The 20,139-nt window shown below is 41.1% G+C and overlaps 1 protein-coding gene across 1 annotated transcript in view; it reads left to right on the top strand.

Moving 5' to 3' along the window:
- The window catches only part of TGFB2 (transforming growth factor beta 2), a 65,986-nt gene extending 46,099 nt beyond the window's left edge, over nucleotides 1–19,887 (top strand). Inside the window, exons 3-7 of the mRNA XM_082047415.1 lie at nucleotides 10,750–10,882; nucleotides 11,001–11,111; nucleotides 13,640–13,814; nucleotides 14,382–14,535; nucleotides 16,385–19,887. Of these exons, the coding sequence (XP_081903541.1) occupies nucleotides 10,750–10,882; nucleotides 11,001–11,111; nucleotides 13,640–13,814; nucleotides 14,382–14,535; nucleotides 16,385–16,543 (732 nt within the window). The 3' untranslated portion in view covers nucleotides 16,544–19,887. The remainder of the gene's footprint in view (nucleotides 1–10,749; nucleotides 10,883–11,000; nucleotides 11,112–13,639; nucleotides 13,815–14,381; nucleotides 14,536–16,384) is intronic.
- The last annotated feature ends 252 nt before the right edge of the window (nucleotides 19,888–20,139 follow it).

Here is a 20,139-nt window from a genome sequence, read left to right as displayed (position 1 = left end):
GATAAATTCTCATGGGGGTCCCCTGGATGCATCTGCAAAGCCAGTGGGCGAGTTGTAGTCTGTGAGAGCAGAAACAGTTCCTTTAATGTCCGTTTTCACCCAGAATACTTTTCTTGGTATTTAAGGATTAGTCAGCCACTTCTGTGTGTTCCTGCACAGATGGGGAGGCGCAGTGCACATATTAAGTAGTCTTAGGATGGAAAATAATGAAACTTATAGAAGTAGGAATTAAGTTTCTTATTTATAAGGCGGGTGTAAAACCTTCTGTCTCTTCTTGACTCTGGTTAAGTGAAGCCCTGGAGAATTAAATTCTTTAAACTCACTATCGTTTCTGATATTTCTTCTGCTGACAAGTGAGGGTTAATCTGCTGGTGGTGTTGCTGCTGATTGGAGAGTGGGGAGCCAGAAGGAAGGGAGGAAAGGAAGGAAACAAAGTGGCGCAACATCAGATGCAGTGGGCTCTCTCCGGCGCTGCTTCTCCCTCCCTTCCAATGCACCATGTTCGTGTGATTGTCTTCTCAGTGTGCACCGAGACTTCAGAAAATATTAAGAGGATAAAGTACTTTTGGGGGAGGGGGGAGGAATAATATTAAATAAACAAGTTTTAGCATCCTCCAGTGGCTCTTGCTATGTTTTTAAAGATTTATGCCAAATGCAGGCTTTATTGGAATTTGATCAGATAAAGCTCAGTTGTTATGGGAATGTCTTTGTTCGTCAGTTTTCTTGCCTGCTTTGAAGACTTCATCACATCTTTCTTTTATTAAGGTGCTTCTGTATTTATGAATAAAGTCCCTGCACCCTTCAAAAAAAACCTTGTCTTTTATGAATAAGCATTCCAAAAAATAAATAGGCACCGCAGCAAAGCTGTATGAGTGGAAACCTTTGCAAGGCAAAAAGCTGTCATTCAGAGAGCATTGTGGTATTGTTTCTAAGGTATTTTTATTATGTACAGACGGTCAAACAATAACAAGTAATAATTACTTCCTATGGAAGTGGTGCCATGTTTTGTTAACACATCATAAAGCATCACAAAGAACGTAGCTGGAGCGCTGGTTTTTATTGTCATCGTTATCCGAGGCTGCTGTGGGTGTGGGTACCTGAGAGGCTGTGGATGGGGGACCACATCACAGGACGTATCAGAGCACAAGGCTGGAGCAAATGAATGGCGCCAGGCTAAAGCCCAAGGGGGACATCAGATTGCGATGAAGAATTGAAGCAAGCAGCAGCAGACCTTTGGTCTTTCCATGGCAGGGAGAGCCCGGTCCATGCTGAGGGCTCCTGCGGAGCTTGCTCAGGGTCTGTGAAGAACCGTCTGCCCTCCAGACAGTGGTAAACCCCATTTCTTTAAGGGCCTCTCTCCCTGCTTGGAGGTATGTGGAAGAAGATGCTGTGGAACATATTACCCCATTATGAGTCAGATTTAAATTTAAACCACAGTCGGTTGTTCAAATACTTTCAATTCAGACAGTGTTTTGTCTTGTTTTTCAGTTAGGGAATACGTTTAGAGCAAGCTACTATAGATTTGGGCCAAATCTCCGTGGTGCAAATCTGAGGCAATTTACACTGACTGCAGCTGAGCTACTCCAGACTGATCTCTGTATAATCAGGAGCAGAGGGGCCTTGCTCTGTTTTCTTGCCAAAAAGTGCAGTCTCTAATGCCACGGAAGAAAATACTAGGAAGCAGGATTTGTGGCTGTGAGCTGACGCAGGATGTCTGTATTACAGATATCACCTGGGGCATTTGATTTTAATTGACTGCCATCACTGTGACCCACATCTAAAGTAGTATATTTAGATCGCACAATTTGTGTACTGCTGTCCTGAAGCCATACTCTTGACATCGGAAAGGCTACATGTTATGTTAAATGGCAAATGTACAGTGCTCTTTGAAGTGCCAAACTCAGTATAAAGTGTGGACCTAATAACTTTCTACTCTACCAACATCCGCCTCTTTCCCCGGCCCCCTCACCAACAGCTCAGGACCAGAGGAAGTTAATTTGCAGTATATTTCAGTTAAATTGCTGCTTTCTCCTTGTTCCAGAATCCTTTTGTTTGGTTCCAAATACTGTATCTCTTAAGAAAAAAAAAAAAAAGAAGTCAGTACGCTGGAAATCATGTATAGAGTACGTTTGGCAAATAATCTGTGAGCGTGGGTGAAGGGAAGTATTTATCGCTCCATCATATTCACTGCAATTTGAGAGCTTATCTCAGATGCAGCCACCTCTTGCCAGGAACAGAGCAGTTATTGAAGACGACTTGAAGAAATGTATAATATTACCATTAGCTACTGGCACGAGCCAGTGTGTACTCTCAGCTCGACACTACTGTGCGTAGAAATGTCGGGCACTGAGCTGGTAGACGGATTTATTGCCATTTGCCGTGTGTGAATGTTATGGGGAGTCTAGAAATGCAGGACATGGATCAGAAAACAGCCGTTGAGTTTGGGTTCCTGCTCTTTGGGCTGCAGTCTAGTGAGGCAGCCAAGCCCATGTTACACTGAGACATGGGCAAGTCTTAACAAAGCACCACAACATGGTAGTAACGGGGCTGAGGAACATCAGGTTGGCTTACTGGCCTTCCACTAGGGAGCCTGTTGAAGGGAGGAAGGTAATATTGCAGTTTTGGGGAGGTGTAGGGAACAAAGTGGTGAAGCTTTGTTGAAAAGAAGCCTATATGGAAGAGGACAGGAGTGGTTTGAGTGGAAGCCTGTAGGTGGTGGGAAGAGCAAACCACAAGGAGAATCATGACTTAGAGAGGAACAATGCAGGCAAGAGGAAGGGAAGAAAGAGGAGTGACTTGCAGAAGGAGACAGCGTCTTAGAAGAAGTGGTAGGTCCAAATGTTCGGATAGCAAACAAAGTTGTATGCCAAAATTTTGTAGCAAAATGCATGTGAGCAGGACTGAGGAAGAGGAATGGCTTGGGAGACCTGCGCTTAAAGGGGAGATGAACACAGGAGTGCCTTGCAGGATCTAGGGGATTTGGCTAGAAGACAGGAGAACCCACTCTGTTTTTGTTGACTTTGGCTTCTCTTTGTTGATATTTTAATAAAACATAGTGTGCCTCTGGCAAGCTAAAGCTAAATGCTAGATAAGTTTACAGGATTTTTTTGTTTTGCTTCATTTTATATAAAATCTTTCTTTGGAGCCATCTTAAAAATCTCCTAAATGGCAGGAAATTGCGCTCAATATTTCAGAATCTTCCAGGAGAAGGACCCCAGACCCTCCGTTCTTGTTTATTGCTTGTACAATGCAGAGTCTTCCTGCCTGCTTAAGCATAAATCAGACTGAAAGGCCTCAGGGCTGTATCCCCAGCTTAAACTGCACATGTATCCTAAGTGGCAGGAGGAAGACCGTGCCTGGGGAACAAATGGAGAGGAAATCCCTTCTCAGGATCTATTCTCTTTCCAGAGCTCATCCCCTCAACACAGGGCAATGCAATGAGTTGGTCACAGTGATTCCATGACACACTCAACTTCCCCCTCCTTTTTTGACGTGTTTTAGCTGCTCACCTCTTAACCCCCCTTGCACTTCACCTTCTTTTACCTTTAAGCGAGTATCAGCCAATGCTCTATGAGAATCCTACTACAGCTGTAGCCCATCGAGGTAGAAGAAGGGTTGGCTTATGTGTGCAATATGTTCTTTTTATTTGCAAGTTTGCATGAAGAACGTGTCTGGCAAGTTCTGAGTAGATGGATCAGAAAGCTATGGGTTTTTTTAAACTTTGGCAAGTACTCCATACCTTTGTATTTTGGCAGGAACTCTGCATCTCATATACTAGTCTCTAAAGATTCTGCCCTCGGTTTGAGCCTGATTCAGGGACCTTTGCCGAGTAATGGAAAGACTTCCCTTGATAAGCAGGGGGGCTGTAAAGCCCTTTTAACTCCATAGCAGTGAAGGCAGAGTCTGAATTGCTCTTTTGCAGAGGTGATTACAAGAAGAGCTTGAAAATTCACACTGAGAATTTTTTAAAAAATACAGTCAGTCTCTTGCACTAGTGGTGATAAGAAGAAGCTAAGAGTTTGATAGCTAGTAGATGCCCAGTTATCTGGCAAAAGGTACTATATGGAGGATTTGTACTTCACAACATATGTTTCCGCATACAATGAGTAAGAAACTGGAGAGGTTTGCAACAGAATTAGGGGTTCGCTTATCCCTGTGTCCAAGATAGAACCAAAGACATCAAACTCAACCAGGGAGTGGGAAAGGATTGAGAATTATCATGGCCATTTTTTTAACTTTAAACTTCAGAAGACGCTGGATGAAGTCCCTGAGAGCTGTCTAGGGAGACCTTTGGAATCTGGAACCAGGCAGCAAATGAATCTTTCAGTAGGGTGAATGGTTTGTAAAAATTTTGAAACCGCAAGTGGCCGCATGTGCAGACCTTGGGAATCTGGTTATTTCACTGCAGAAGGTTAGGCTGGAGTCCCCTGCAGGTCTCTTCTAGTTCAGAAGAGGTTATCCTAAATGGCAGTTTTCAACCATGATGTTGTACATAGCTGAACTTATCTCTGCTCTGATGTTAACCAGCATTAGCACATCATTTACCACTGGATCTCACTGTTTGCACTTATTTACTTTGAGCTTACAAGTACATGTCAGGTTATTTCCATTATTTTAAAAGGCCCTTGAAGTTCCAATGGAAACCGTGGATAATGACTGATAAGTAGGAGAAAGATTAGTGAGCCTGCCAAGATGTTGTAATATACAAGAACATCACAGGAGTCTGAAATGACAGAGGAGACAAGGGAAGGAAGGAAGTTATCAGGGAGCCAGCAGCATCTGGAGGGAGCAGATCAGACAGTCCAGAATGAATGGAGAGGAAAAACAGATTAATGGCAGGTTTTTACAAGATAATGCCATATTTACTGCTGTTCAGTGACTGCAGAACCCATGCTGGCTGACAGTGGTGACCATCCCAAAATCCAGGGCAATGCATCAGACAGGGTGGATAATTTTAAGTGGCCATATGTTCTTATTATTTTTTGAAAGTTTCTCAACTTGTTTTAAGAAATTTTAAGTCACTAAAAATATTTCCTAACAGTTGGTGACCATAATTCTCTAACCCAGCTATAAAATGCCCTCGTTGTTGCTAAAGCTTGGCCTTTGATGTGTGCCTAGGGTTTTCTTGGCTGTAGCAGATGTATGTCATTGATGCCTCAGCCTGTGTATCATCACTTCTGAACCACATTGAGTTGTTTGTTTGTTTGTTTGCTTGCTGAGGAGGTGATGAATTTATTAGCCAAAACTATTCCCCTGAAAAATTATATTTAATTGTAGTTTTCCTACTTGTCTGCAGCTGATTGTGTTAACTATAGGAGACTAGAAGTAATTATTGGCCAGACCATCAAATCTGAACTGAACTAAGCAAGTTGCTGGTCTGGAGCTCTAGTTACTTGAAAGAACCAGTGTGTCTTTCTGTCAAATTTTTTCCTTTTGTGTGTTTAATGAGTCATGAAGACGGGCTGTTTTGGCGTCTGCTCTCTGTGGTTATTGTCTAGAAGACATACACTAATGTGTTCATTCAGTCATCTCTTGCTTTAGCTGCCTATATATATGAGAAGGGGAGTAGTCAGAGGAAAATTTGAGCAAAATAATTATGTTTCTATTAACAGAGTTGTGGGTTTAGGAGTTTTTTTTTGGTTTTGTATTTAAACCAGTATAATTACACTGCTGCTGAATGCTGCTGCTCTGCTTACATCAGCCTCCATTATGCCTCATCTTTTAAAGAAACCATGTTTCTGCTAATTTTGCAAACATTCTGCCTTGTTTGTTGTTGTGAATTATATGTTGTTCTCAGTGTACTTCACAGTTTATAAAAGACAGACTAAGACAATCCTTTTCCTTATTTTTAAACTCAGAACTGTGTGATAGTTACTTGAGAGTATAAACATGTGTGCATATAAATAAACAGTTTTATCCTCCAGTATTATAATGAAGATTTCAGCTACTTAATACTTAAATGTTAAAAAATATATCAGTTAATGCTCTCCAGTTGGTCTGAGAAATAAGCGTAGCAGATGACAGAGGTAATACAGAAATCAGTATCTTCTGGAAACTTGCATGTCATTTTTATGAAACCAGTTTGTGACAAAACAAAAAGCTTTTCACCGCCGAACGTCCCAGTCGTGGTGATTTGGGCTACACTTCCAACATCATGGTCCAGCCTCCTCTAATGGATGAGGAGGAGCACAAGACAAATCCCTGCCAACAGAGCAGAGGGTCTCCTGCTGAAGACTGAGCAGAACACTTTGCAGAACCCATGAAGAGCAGATTTCAATGGTGTTTATAAAATACCAGAAAACTGGCAGGCCTGATGAGGGTGGCATGTGAGTGCTGTCATCACCCAGATCCCCGAGTGGGCTTCCTTAACATGTGTAGCTGTACAAGCAAGAGCCAGGCTTGCTTTGCATCTGGCTTCTTCATGAGCCCCTTTCCTGCAATTAACTGCATTACTTATATATTCACATGTTTGTTTTGCCTTGATCTGCTGGCAGGAGATGCACGTGTGTGATATCTAGAGATCCTTCGTCGGTATTTGTAAGATAATGTTTTGCCCAGGTGTTTCTAAGAAGGGTCAGAATTGAAAAAATATTATGAGGGAAAGGTTAGCAGTGCCCATAGAATAAGATAACTAGAAGGTAGGGCTTAACTGTACAAAATACTTCGTCAATAAGAGAATAACAAATGTTTTGGCTCTTTGCTTTCCTGTGAAAGGGAGGAATCCCATGCCGTAAGAGGGCAGGCAAAAACAAACTATTCTTAGAATTTAGAGCATTGGTATTGAATGAAAATTACTCTGCATACTGGGCTAAAAGTCCGCTGGATAACCTTTTGGTAACACTTCTACTTATTCAGCTCATCCCCACATAATGTGATCATATGCATATGTTCCCTGCGTCATCCCTTATAAGAAACGGCAGCGTTCCATTATCACTCTGTTGAATGTGGGACCAAATAAACAGATATACGTGGAAGAACATCCCTGTGTTTAGAAGCTGCAGAGGTTTTGCAGAACCTGAATGTTGATTTTGTTGACGCTGAGCTCTCACACATGTGTGAAGGTGTGCGTGCTCCCACCTGCACCCCTGCAGTTGTTGTGCATCGTCAGCTGCTTGTGGATGCAGGTGTTTAAATGTGTCACTTCTAAGTGAGTGGGGTGAGGTTGTGTGTGTGGAAACTGTCGCCTACTCATGCAAGTGATTGGATCTGTCATTTCTACAGGCAGGTGGTGATGCACAGGACTCCCCCACCCTGAAAGCCCTAGTCATCCACCTCATGACTCACAGACATACCAAACTCTTTCTGCCTCTTTGAGAGGGAGTGTCTGGACAAGGTGCCAGAAGGAAATGAGAAAGGATTAAAGGGGAATTTTAACTCCATCTTCCTTCTCCCCTGTGTATTTTTTCCCCTTGTTTTCTGTTAATATTTTCACTGCACTGCAAACTCTTTTTCACAAAGGCCTTCTACTTTTTAGCCCTGCATTTAGCTCCTGCAGATACAAGTTGTGCAGTAGCATTTCTGATAACAGTGTTTGATGTGGTTGCAATGGGCGAAGCATAAAGGTAAGGCAGTGTTTATAGGCAAGACAAGGCAATGTTTATAGGTAAAGGTAATATTTCTTTTAAGGCCAATCAGTATAATTGGAAGAAGTAGACAAGCTTTCAAGCACAAAAGCTGCAAGGCACAGGAAAGGCTTTTCTTCTTTTTTGCAACTAAACTAGTTGATCTAGGAGGAAGAAAGTATAGGAAATAGTGAGAGAGAAGTTTTTCAATGGGCATGTAGGCTTGAGGGTGTATTAGAAAAAAAAGGTGTGTTGCTGATGGGGAAGGTAGGGCCAGAAATGTAGTGCAAAGTACAAAGAAGCAAACCAAAGGGGGAAAACGGCAGAGAAAACCTAAAATGCTTATTTCATGTAATAATTTCTGGAATACTCATTTGAGTAAAGTATTGTAGCTGTAAAAAGTTCTGATAGGTTCCTACACAGACGCCACTTTGTTTACCACCGTGTAGAGTGCAATTGCTTCACTGTGGATGGAAGCACAGAATGCAGCAGCGTAGGAAAAGAAGTGAGGAGTACTTCATCAGGTTATTTTGTGGGAGGAAATACACTCCAAGGATCCAGCCTGGGATTTTATCATCCATTAGCTTTCCACACTTGCGACAATGTAACAGAAAAAGAAGATAAAAACGGAAATGGTGAGGCTGGAAGATCACACTTGCTCTCAAGCAATCAGGTTGTTGATATTGTACATCACCCTAGCACTATAAAGATACTTGGCCCATGAGAAGGTGATTGAAGCAGAGATGCTAATTTCACTAACAATGGCACTCACCGCACTTAAAAACCTTTTGTTTAAGAACCACTGGTGTCTGTTTAACCCATGAAGTCAGTTGTGGAAATTATGCCATACCTTGTTTGTGACTTTTTGGCTGATTCTTTGTAGTTTTCTTCCTGAACATGCAGCATAAACATGAAGAGAAGCCTTACTTTCAGATAGCATAGCTACTGTAGTATGGATAATATCTAGCTCTTCTGATCTACAGTATCTGTCCTGTCCCAGAATGTCCTACAGTTTTGAAACCTGCAAACACTTTTCTTGTCATTCAGTTCATCGTTGAGGATAGATGTTCATTTTACCATTGGATATGTCCAGTGATAATATCTTCTACTTTTACAACCAGCCCTCGACTTTGTGTTTTGATAGCAATGGGATTGGGATAAAGACTTTTTATTTTGGATACCAACTCACAGCTGAGTCTTCAGAATATATCTAAGACCAATTATAGTTAACATCAGGAGATTGCTTTTGGCACATTACTTACATTTAGATACTTACATCACTGCCAAAACTGAGGTATGCAGTTTCTGGAGTCTTTGGAAAGATATGACTGTGCAGAAAGGAGGAGAAATGAGCCAAGTTCTTGTGTCCCATTTGCCTCCCCCCAGTGCCCCAACACATCTTTGCAGAATGACAGCTGCATTACATCCTCAGAAACACTTGAGTTGACCTGATAAAGAGTAAAGGGAAGGCCAAGTTATATTTGTACTTCTCTGGGACTTTCCCAGCATTGATTACTGATTCTCTCATCCCTCTGGCACTTCAGAGCAATGGTAGTCCCCTTGCTGCTGCCAGACTCTCTGTAAACAGTTGTTCAAACACTTTGTTTGAAGGTTGCCTCATAAAAAGGAATACCAGTGTTCAGTGTTTGAGTGCCCTCAGTTTCTACTAGAGACCACAGCATCACCAACTAGGGATGCTTGGTAATTTTCTGGACTTGGACCAACATCTTCTCATGTCTTTTTGCTAAATGTGTTGATCAGAAAGAAGGCAAAGAGCTTGTCATGCTGCTGTTCTTCTCATAAGACAAATGCTGTTGCGGGAGCTGCACTGTTGGCCTTTGAGAGGTCCAGCACTCCCTTGAATAAATAGGGAGACTCTACATGTTGGACAGAATCTGGCCTTTTCAAGCCTGTTTTTCTGTTTAATCATGGAAATCCTAATATTATCACGATGACATAATTACACACCTCTTTTTAAATATTTTTCTTTACATGTATTATGCAGTTTCATGATTGTTTTATTCCAGCAGCATTTGCTAGATGTCAGGTTGGTCTGGGCTGAGAAAATAGGAGGAAACAATGAGACATTGTCAGTTACTCATTTGGAGATGGACTTGGATGGTTAAAGAGAGGAAGAACACAAAACAATATAAGTCGTCACGCAGCCAAAAGTTACAAAGTGATGTTATCGTGTGGTAACTTGATTGGAGTTGACTTAATGTTCCATGCCATTCCAGCTTCCTGCATCGCAAAACTATCGACATAGTAATAACCGTGAAACCAGAAACATGGTAGCAGCCAAAAGTCCGGTTGTTTTCGTCCTAGAGTTGGGATAAATAATAGCAGGTTGTGCTTGTGTGTGGGAAGGCACTCTCTGAATTGTTTAGGTATGAGGAGGACTGTGGGCACTTGAAATTCTGGGCATGCAGTGCTGTGTCTTGAAAGGGAGATACTAGGAGGGTTTTTGTACAGGTATTTTTTTATTGCATGCTCAGTAGCAAGCTTTACTGAAACTTGACAGAAACACAAATACAGCTGGTATCAAAGTTTGGATGGAAGCAGCATCGCCTGTTGCACAGAACCATGTGTGGCCACAATTCACACTGGGCTGTCTCTGCATGTCCCCAGGTTACCTGTATGGACAATAACATTTTTCTTATTCATGTATGACCAGTTCCTGCAGTCAGAGGGAAGGCTGGAAGAATTAATAAGGCAATGCCATACAGATTAGTTAGGGGTGAACAATAGAATATTGTCAGTGTAGAGACTACATTGTGCAGGCTTTACTTTAGCATTCTGATGTTATTCTCTAACCAGTGTAAGTATTACTGAAGAAGGCAGAATAGCTTCTCTTGGTGTTCCAGTTACTATGATCTCTTGACCACTTGTGTTGCAGGACAAATTTTCAGGGCAGTCATTCTGTGTGATTTCTCTTAGGAAGGAATATGTGATGGCACGTTTTGCTTGGGAGCATGAGTGGATTTCATTAGGGTGTTTTTATATCATACTCCTCTGCCCTCACACTCTTAAGAAAATTCTTTTTGAAAATGTACCTGAATGTACATCTGCTGCATAGAGGTTTGAGCTGTAATAATTTCTTCTGCCATTTTATAATGTTGATGGTCCATTTTTATAAAAAACAGGTAAATGTTAACTTGTAGTCGATCATATTTGTTGTTTCTCGCAGGTTCTAAAATCTAAAGAATTATCATCACCAGGACAGCGGTACATCGACAGCAAAGTAGTTAAAACAAGAGCTGAAGGAGAATGGTTGTCTTTTGATGTCACTGAGGCTGTACATGAATGGCTCCATCACAGAGGTGACAACAAGTGCTCTTTGCCTTCACTCCTGCCCCAACTGCTGCTCCATTAACTCAGCAGTATTTCAGGGTCATTCCATGTGTAAAAAACAACTCCACTTGCTTTTATGTTTTGCAGACAGGAACCTTGGATTTAAGATAAGCTTACATTGTCCATGCTGCACCTTCGTGCCTTCCAATAATTATATCATCCCAAATAAAAGTGAGGAGCTTGAAGCAAGATTTGCAGGTAACAAAAGAAAAAAAAACACCTTTTGGAAATGTTGTGGTACTTACTAATTGAGGAGGGAAACAAAGACCCCTTACTGCTTCTCTAATATGGCATTTGGCTAATTGAAAACTTGTTCATTTGAGAATCCTGATTCTCACCTGGTAGGAAATGGTATTGAAGGCACAAGGGTAAAACTATGTCAGCTGAACTATTATAAAACCAGGTGGCATGAATAAGCTGTCTCCTTCCATGCATACAGTTTCCATGTTCTTAACTGTCTGTGTTACAGTTTTCAGCATGTACACAGAATATACATACAATTTTGGACGTAGGGAAGATTGTTGCACAGTAGACCATCCATTGTTTGACAGTCGTGAGGAAACTTGTTGAATGTTTTCAAAATAAACCCTTTGACTGCCGTCCATCCTAGCACGGTAGTGGTTCAGGCTTAGCAGAGAAGGCTACTACTGGAAAGTTGAATTGTGATGGTGTTTGGCTCGCACGTAAACTGCTTGTAGTAAGCATGCATGAGAGTGTGGTGTGTTTTATGAGTGAAACAATACTTGTGGCAAATTTCCAAAGCATAAGTAAGGGAACAGTTGGCTGCTTTGCTTACAGAAGCACTTTCCTTTGTCCACAGTGAGTATAGAGGGTCCTAGTCTTTGTATTATAAATACCCGCACACGTACTTCCAGCTCTTTAGGCACACTAAGTATCTCCAACAATCTTCTCTTCTCTTCTCTTCTCTTCTCTTCTCTTCTCTTCTCTTCTCTTCTCTTCTCTTCTCTTCTCTTCTCTCTTCTCTTCTCTTCTCTTCTCTTCTCTTCTCTGCTCTGCTCTGCTCTGCTCTGCTCTGCTCTGCTCAGCTCTGCCTCTCCCTCTCTCTCCCTCTCCCTCTCCCTCTCCCTCTCCCTCTCCCTCTTCCTCTCCCTCTCCTCCTTCTTTTGGGAAGAGCTGAGCAATAGACACCAGATTTGTATAAATGTCCCACATTGGTTTTGCTGCCAGTACATTGTGGACTGAAGAAACAGAAATGATGTGCCTGTCTACATGCTCCCACTTCCAGCAGTGGAAGTCTGATTCTTCTCTGAAGTCAGCAGAACTACATCATTAGTTCACATTGTTTTTCTCCATATATCTACATTGGCACATAGAATTTATTATAACATATTTATATAGTAGCTACACAAGTATTTTTTATGCTGACAGTTTGGAAAAAGGGTAAAGATTGGATTGAGTGGTCATTAAAAAATAAACAACAGTGTGTAGTTAGGGTTATGGATATATGTGCTTCTTATGGACAGCAGACAAAGTGATATAGAGTGAATCTATCAAGGTTGCATAAGCACTCTTGTGTTTTTAAGTCCTTCAAGTTTCAGTTTCAAAAAGGGAAATGATATTTAATCACTAATTATTAAATGATATTCAGTCACTAACTGACCATGCTATAGTTATCATCCAGCAGTACATATAAAACTATGGGTATGTTAGAACAAACTCAAATTCTCTTTATACAGTGCTCATTTATTAAAGAATATCACTATTTGCTTCATTTGTTTTCCAAGAATTTGGCTATATTCCTTGTTAACTATTAAGTTTTTCTAACCATTGTTTCACTGTATTGAAATTTTTTCTGTAAGTAAATATATGTATGGTACCTATGATTAAAGCCATTGTGCGTATTTAAAAAATTGTTGGTATGATATTTTGTCACTGTAATTGCAAATGTTACAAAAAAAAAAAGTGTGTCTTTTTCTCTTTAAATAGTAGTATCTGGTTCAGGAGGTTAATTTGCAAAAGGGTCTTAGCAACAGGCGTAACATGAACTGTTTGGACTCCTAGGAAAGGCCAATACCTTGAGTCTTTTGCCTGTGCTATTGCCATGGTAAGAGGCTGTTAGTGTCTTAAGAGAAAATACAAAATGTGAGGTCATTGATTGCCACTTCAAGAAGAAATATATTGATCAATGTCCTTTCCATGCCTGTGCAAAAGAAGGACATAGAATAACTGACTTTCTGGGAAAAAATTAGCAGATTTAAATAAACTGATTATGGGAAACAGAGAATTTACAAGCATTAGAAAGAAGTAAACGTGATAAAACTGATGGATGGAAGTAAGCAGTGGGAAATGCAGGGGAAGTGTCCTGAGCAGCTTTAATGGTGTTACAAGGTTTGAAAAGGTACATAGCTGTTAAAAGGTGAGAGTATTGCCCTAAGTGAAGTACCAAAAGCATCACTGCTTGGGGCACTTGAAACTAAGCAATGCAGATGCAGTGGCTGAAGTAATCTTTTCTGTTACTCATTTCAACAGTTCTGGTAAATGTACTGAAATGCCATTAAATGGCTGTGAATGTGGGAGGGCTGATGTATGAGAATTGTGAATATCTTAGGGATCTTGGGTTGAAATTTGGCCCCACTTTCCCAGTATACATGCTCAGCTGACACCAACATTTCCCAGTTTCTGAGAGAATTTTTTAAAGAGATGGTTTATTTAATTTGTGAAGAAAAAGCAACACAATGTTTATCACCAAAATGTATTTTTTGAAGGTATTGATGACTACACATATTCCAGTGGTGATGTGAAAGCTTTAAAGTCCAATAGGAAAAAATACAGTGGGAAGACCCCACATCTCCTGCTAATGTTGTTACCCTCCTACAGACTTGAGTCGCAACAGCCCAGTCGGCGGAAGAAGCGTGCTCTAGATGCTGCCTATTGTTTTAGGTAACTATGCATCCATATTCAGTACACTTACATAGTAGTACCAGCTTGTCAGGTGTGATGCAGTCGCTTATCATGTTTCTTTATGGTTGGGATGTATACAGAGCACAGACCGTCACTTGTAGACCCACGGGGTCTGTGTGCAGCAGGTCTCTGCCCAGCGGTCTCCAATCCTGCAGACAGTGGCAGATGAGGAATGTTGTGGCATTAGAAAGCAGAGGCCAAGTTCCATCTGGGATGATTCCCAGACCTATTGGCCCCATAATTACAGCCAAATTATCACTTCCACTGTGCTCACCTGCTCAGAGAGGCCACTCAGTAGGACCTGGAGGAAAATACTTACTAGTCCTCCAGGGAAGCCATTAGTTTTGTCTGTATAAGCAAGTCCTGCACGTCTAAGCATCTGATTTCTATTACAGTATTACTATTGTTGCGATTTGATTGTAAATTTATGGGGCTCGGACTTACCTGCGTGTAAAGCATCATTCAGAGAGGAAGGAACTGGATTATATTTATTTCCTGTGTTATCTTTGTTATGATGGTTGTGTTTGTGTGTATTTTGTTTCCCAGGAACGTGCAGGATAATTGCTGTCTGCGTCCACTTTATATTGACTTCAAGAGGGATCTTGGCTGGAAATGGATTCATGAACCTAAAGGATACCATGCTAATTTCTGTGCAGGAGCCTGCCCATATTTATGGAGCTCAGATACTCAGCACAGCAGGGTAAGTAATGATTTTGCTAATACTCAGCTTGTGTTTTATAACTGCAGGGTAAAATATGTTTCTAGGACTGACACCAGCACCCATGCCCAAAGCTTGTATTTATCTCAGTAACTAAGGATGATGAAATGTGGTCCAGTAGAGGGACTCACACGTGGCCTCAAGCTGGTGTTGAAGCAGTGGGAACGTATTGGCCCAGAGATTTTTGGTTTAATATGTTCATCAGTGTGACTTACAGATGGATGGGACAAATGCTCTTTGTGAGTATGAGTGTGGTGTAACTTTGGGATGCTGCCTGGGAAGGGACCTTTCAGTGTAGAGCATGAGTGGGAGATGACACAATGAGTTTGGTCAGCGAAGGCATCGAGGGAGGCACTGTCAGAATAACAAAAGGACTGAGTCGTACCACCTCATTATCACCTGCTTTTATGACCTGCTATTTTTCATTGCTACTGATAAAAATTTCATTAAAATGTACTGACAGAAGGGCTTCTTTTACTTCAAAAGATGTATTCATCCTTGTACTTAGAAAAATTATAAGCGAAGGAGGAACCTTGTGTCTAGGATGCCAGAGAACCGATAGCTATCTGAGACGGGACTTTTTATTTTACAGATTAGGTGTGGTATTTTAGCTACCTGCCTTAGGATGAGAAGTGCTTATTTCTCTCAACGGTCAATAAGATGTCTAGACAATAAATGCGAGAGGCAGACATTTGCATTACAGTTGTCATGAAGTAAGAATTTCACCCTCAGGTCCATACCAAGAATGATGTCTCCCCTTTTTCAAGCCTCCCTTAAAATACCAGGTCAATGTCAGCCAGCAAGTAGAACTCTTTGTGTCCAGGGGGCAGCTTGTTTTGCCTTTGGTCTGTAAAGCCATGATAGTTTGTTCTTCCTGACCTTACAGACCCAGGTGTAGCTGTCACTGCCTGTGGCATTGTACTATTGGCAATGTCAGCAGGCAGAGGTGTAAATAAGGCAAGTATGTTTCTGTGCTGGTGTGGAGTAGTAGCATACACAGTTTGGAGCAGCACTTGTTTTTAAAGGAAAGAGGAAGAGTAACTGTCATGGTCACAAATATGTGGTTTGGACAGTTGCCCGTGGAGTCAGAAGTTGCTTAATAAAGTAGTTAGTGTTGCTGTCCTGAACAGATCTTCTGTCTCTCTGAGCAGAAAATGTTGTGTGGAAGTTCTAGGAAAAGGTCATTTGGTGTTTGGCAAACACATTAATGGCATCCTCAGAAATACCTATGCATCATCAGCGGGTAACCCGACATACTTCCTTTGCAGAGAACCACGCATATGAATCCAACGTGACATAAAGCACCAGTGCTGCTGACTTCACCGCAGCTGATTCTCAACAGGAGTAGCTGCAGCTTAAGTCCTGGTGCTTGCAGGGTGGCATTCATGGATTTAGTGAAACGTAGCCAGAGAAGAAAAGCAGAGGAGTGCTTCTGCACTGAAGGGCTCTCTTCTTCCTTTGGTGCACTTGTAAAGCAAAAAATCCTGTAGCAGCAAATGCCAGTCTGAAGACAGATCAAAACCTTCCCATTACTTCTTTCCATATCAATACAGTCTGCATGTTGATTTAAAGATCTACGCTTTCAAAGCAGGCTCCAGGCATGTACCTGTTTTAAGGTTGAAGACCATATGGATAAAACCTGAAGAAACTCTGGCACATTGTGACACCAGATTGAACTGGAGAAGCATGAAAAGTATTAAAATCCAGGAATCTTCATAGTGCTTTCAATGGCTTTCTCTCAGGCACTGTGGGAGGAAGCGATGCAGAAAGGAATTTGCAGTGGCAGGAAGGCAGAGGTAGCTGACTTAATCTCTGTTTTTTCTCCTTCTAGGTACTCAGCTTGTATAACACCATAAATCCAGAAGCTTCTGCCTCTCCGTGCTGCGTGTCCCAGGATTTGGAACCCCTCACCATCCTCTACTACATTGGCAAAACACCCAAAATCGAACAGCTGTCCAACATGATCGTAAAATCTTGCAAGTGCAGCTAAAGGGTACCCCTGAAACAGCATGACGTGTGTGTATTAAAAAAATAATCAAGGAAAAAAAGAGAGAGCGAGAAGGAAAGAAAGAAAACCGAAAACCCAGGTTCATCAGTGTTAAAAGAAAAAAAAAAAAAGAAGAAAAAAAAACGGTACTAGTCTGAACTGTTCGAAAGTTTGATTTTGTTCTTTTTTTTTTAAACTGGCATCTGAAGCAAAACATTGAAGGCCTTTATCCTACATTTCACCTAAACATAGTGTGAGATAGACAAGAAGCAAAAAAAACCTTTTAGAAAATAAACACTGGAAGAAATTTGTTAGTGTTACTATGTGAAAAGAAAAAAACAGGAAAATCCCATGAAGTGGAGTTGCTGTATCTGTCCCGTGCCTTACTTGATCTCTCTGTATCGTTACACAATAGTCATCCTACCCATTCCTCTTAGTTGTAGTGTTAACAGTGCATTATTTATTTGTGTGTAAAAACTATCAAATGAACATTTCCATATCGCCATTGGAAAAAACAGCCAATGTGGACAAAGTGGAGACCAAATAAGCTGCCAGAAATACGTAAAAAGCCTAAACGAACACAAACTCAAAAGAATCAGAAAAGTAACGGTTAGTTTAGTTTGATTAAAATAGAAATCAGTTACTACATTATTGACAAACTCTGCCTTTAAAATACCTTATTTTTCATGCCAGCTGCCTAGAGAGGCTTCTTGTAAGGTCTCAAACCCTTGTTTTAAATACTGAATAATTTACTAATAAAGGACGCTCTGTTTCAGTCTCAAAGACAAGTCTATAAGATTTTTTTTTTTTACTGTAAATGATTTAAAATGTCAGTTTAGTAAACCAGTGAAATATTTAACATGTACTGGTCTAATCTTCAGACCTTAATATGTTGCTGTATAGCTATGCTATGGGATTTTTTTGTTCTTTTGGTATATGTAACCATACCTAGAGTATTACAATAGGTGGGTAGTAAAAGCCAGCTTAATTGGAAACATATCTGTAGATCTCTATTTGTAAACTATTAAAAAATTAAGTACTTTATGTGTAATGTGTAAATTTTCACCATATTTTTGTACTCTGTAATACTGTCAGCTCTCCTGAGTTTGAATTTGAATTTGGGGCTCTTTTTGATCTCTCAGAATCACGTGTTTCCCTCTAGCTGGCCAGTATGAGTAGAGTCCCTATATTTTGACTTGCACTACAAATACATGTTTTATAATAATTGCTATACATGTGCTTTGTATATTGTTCATCATTATGACATAAGCTACCTGACTCCATTTGTTTTTCTGTTTTATAAAAAGGATGGATTAAAATTATCTCTCCCCCGCTCCTTCCTCCCCTCCCTCTCCAGCCGTCCCCATTTGTAACGCTTGAATCATGATCGCGGTTCAGATTCCCAAACCTTTTTCCTTTCGGCTATAGACATTCAAACAGATGGGCAGGGAGCGAGGTGTTGCAAAAAGAGATGTCCCAGCCTGGCTGGGGCGAGGTGAACCCTTGCAGAGAATGACATTCACCACTGTGCAGGAGGCTGCTAGGAAGCGTCTGCGCGGCCATGCCCCAAATCGACCTCATGGGCAGCAGGGGCTTGTCCCCACCATTAGTCTGTGGGACTGATCTTGCTCCTGCTGCGGGTGACAGGTTCGCCTTTAACTCCTGCAGCGGCATGGCAGGCCCCTTTAGGCTGTTGATGGGTGTGTAAGGATTTGCAGGATCAGACCCTTGATTTTTGTGAGTTTGCCAATTCATTTTTTTTCTATTGAGTTCACGCTGAAGCTTCTTTTAAAAAATTAAAAAAAAAAAGGAAAAAGGAATGTGGGGATCCTAGGATTACATGTATTTAAATATTGTAGAGGGAGTAAATAAATAAATAAATCAATAAATCCACATCACATAATTAATTTAAAAAAGCCCCAGGCTAAATTAGCAAAAAAATAATGAAAAAGGCACATTCAGTTCATTTCCCATGATGAATGGTTTTGCACAGCAAAGCTGGAGAACTCCATTAGAAGCATACTGCTTGGATGAGAAGAACATTTTCTGTCATTGACCCAGGCGGTGTCAGGAGGACGCTCCTGAGCTTGATGTTGTCAGCTCCAGTTTTCAGAAGTGCAGTTTCTTTGGCTCCAGCAGAACACTGATGCAAAAGTGAAGTGCCGCAGCGGCTCGCACACACGGCTCCTCGGGACTTCGGTAGAGCCTGTGCTTGCTGCCTAGATGGAAACGCAGATGATCTAATCCCACCTGTTGACTCAGCGCAGAGGAGGAGGTATGTTAGACTTCTGATTTATTTAGTGAGTTGAGAAGAATAAGTGAAAAATCTGTCCTGCTAACACTTGCTTGAGCCAGACTTACTCCAGTGAAAAGATGCACTGAACTCAGTGAAACTCCTCAGGGTAGTAAATACTCTGGATTTTGTTGTATACAGCAGCAAAATTAGTTTTATCAGGTTCAGTATGAGAACTGTATTTTTGTTGGACAGGAAAGGAGACAAGGATGAACACATTTTAAAAAACTTTAAAACATTTTTGCAATTCTCTGCTGTGGGAATGTAGTTCAAAACTGGTTTTGAATCTTTGAAAAAGTGGAGTAGGAGACAGCATAGTTGTCCAACTATACTCACTATGCGCTGGACGCAGCTGAAAATTTTGTTTTGGGTTTGGATTTTTCTCTAAATTTAGGTCTAAATCCTTATTTCTGTGAGTCATTACCCCAAGATCAAAACATTTTTTTTAAACTTTTTTTCTTTCCTTAAAATGCACTGATAGTATTTGAAATATTCTATTATAAATCTCCTACAATTTTTTGTTTGTTTGTTTATTAGGTGTGTATTTCCCTTTAATTACCAAGGATGTTAGGCCTGATCCTACAATGTAAAGAACTCGTGAGTGAAATTCCCATCTACAGAGTGGGGTAATGTGAGTCCTAAGCACCACTCAGGTCTGATGTAAGTCCCCCCCCCAAATTACGTTTAGATGGGTCTGCCACACTCAAGGTGTTCGTACCAGAGGCTTTATCATGACAAGGTAATTGCCACTATCTGAGAAAAGTCTCTGACAACTAGTGGGAAATGTTCAGCACCTTGAAAGATCAGACTCAAGGGGTTGACTGGGGTTGAGGGGGAATCTTAGCACTTAGCTGGGTGGGGTAGGACAGCATCTTTAATGTGTTTAGCATCAATACAATTGTATGGTTGCCATGGTTGCCATGGTTTAAAGGAGAAAAAAAAGGAACTTAAAGGACAGCTGTGTTGTACTTTGGTGATCGATTACTCTGTATTTTAACACATTGTATGTCTGTTTTTGTGGTGCTCCAGTGGTAAATAAATTATTTCAATTATATGCTGGTGTTGCTTTCATATGGCAATGTTCTTCTGGTGCAGGCAATTCCACAGCTCTGGCTCATCTGAATCTCTGCAAAGCCTGATTAGTTGTGTGACTTTAGTTTGTGTGGCCTTGATGTGGTCCAGTACAGGCTGGGATGAAAAACAGCCATCCAGGATGATGAGTGGTTTCTGGTTGACTGCTCAGAGCAGCAGTGCTCTCCCATGTGTGCACAGGGACAGGTACTGCCTTGGGCACAGTCGGTGCTAC

The sequence above is a fragment of the Streptopelia decaocto genome, assembly GCF_964273445.1.
Source record: "Streptopelia decaocto genome assembly, chromosome: 3".
NCBI lineage: Eukaryota > Metazoa > Chordata > Aves > Columbiformes > Columbidae > Streptopelia > Streptopelia decaocto.
This window is presented reverse-complemented; position numbering and strand designations above follow the sequence as displayed.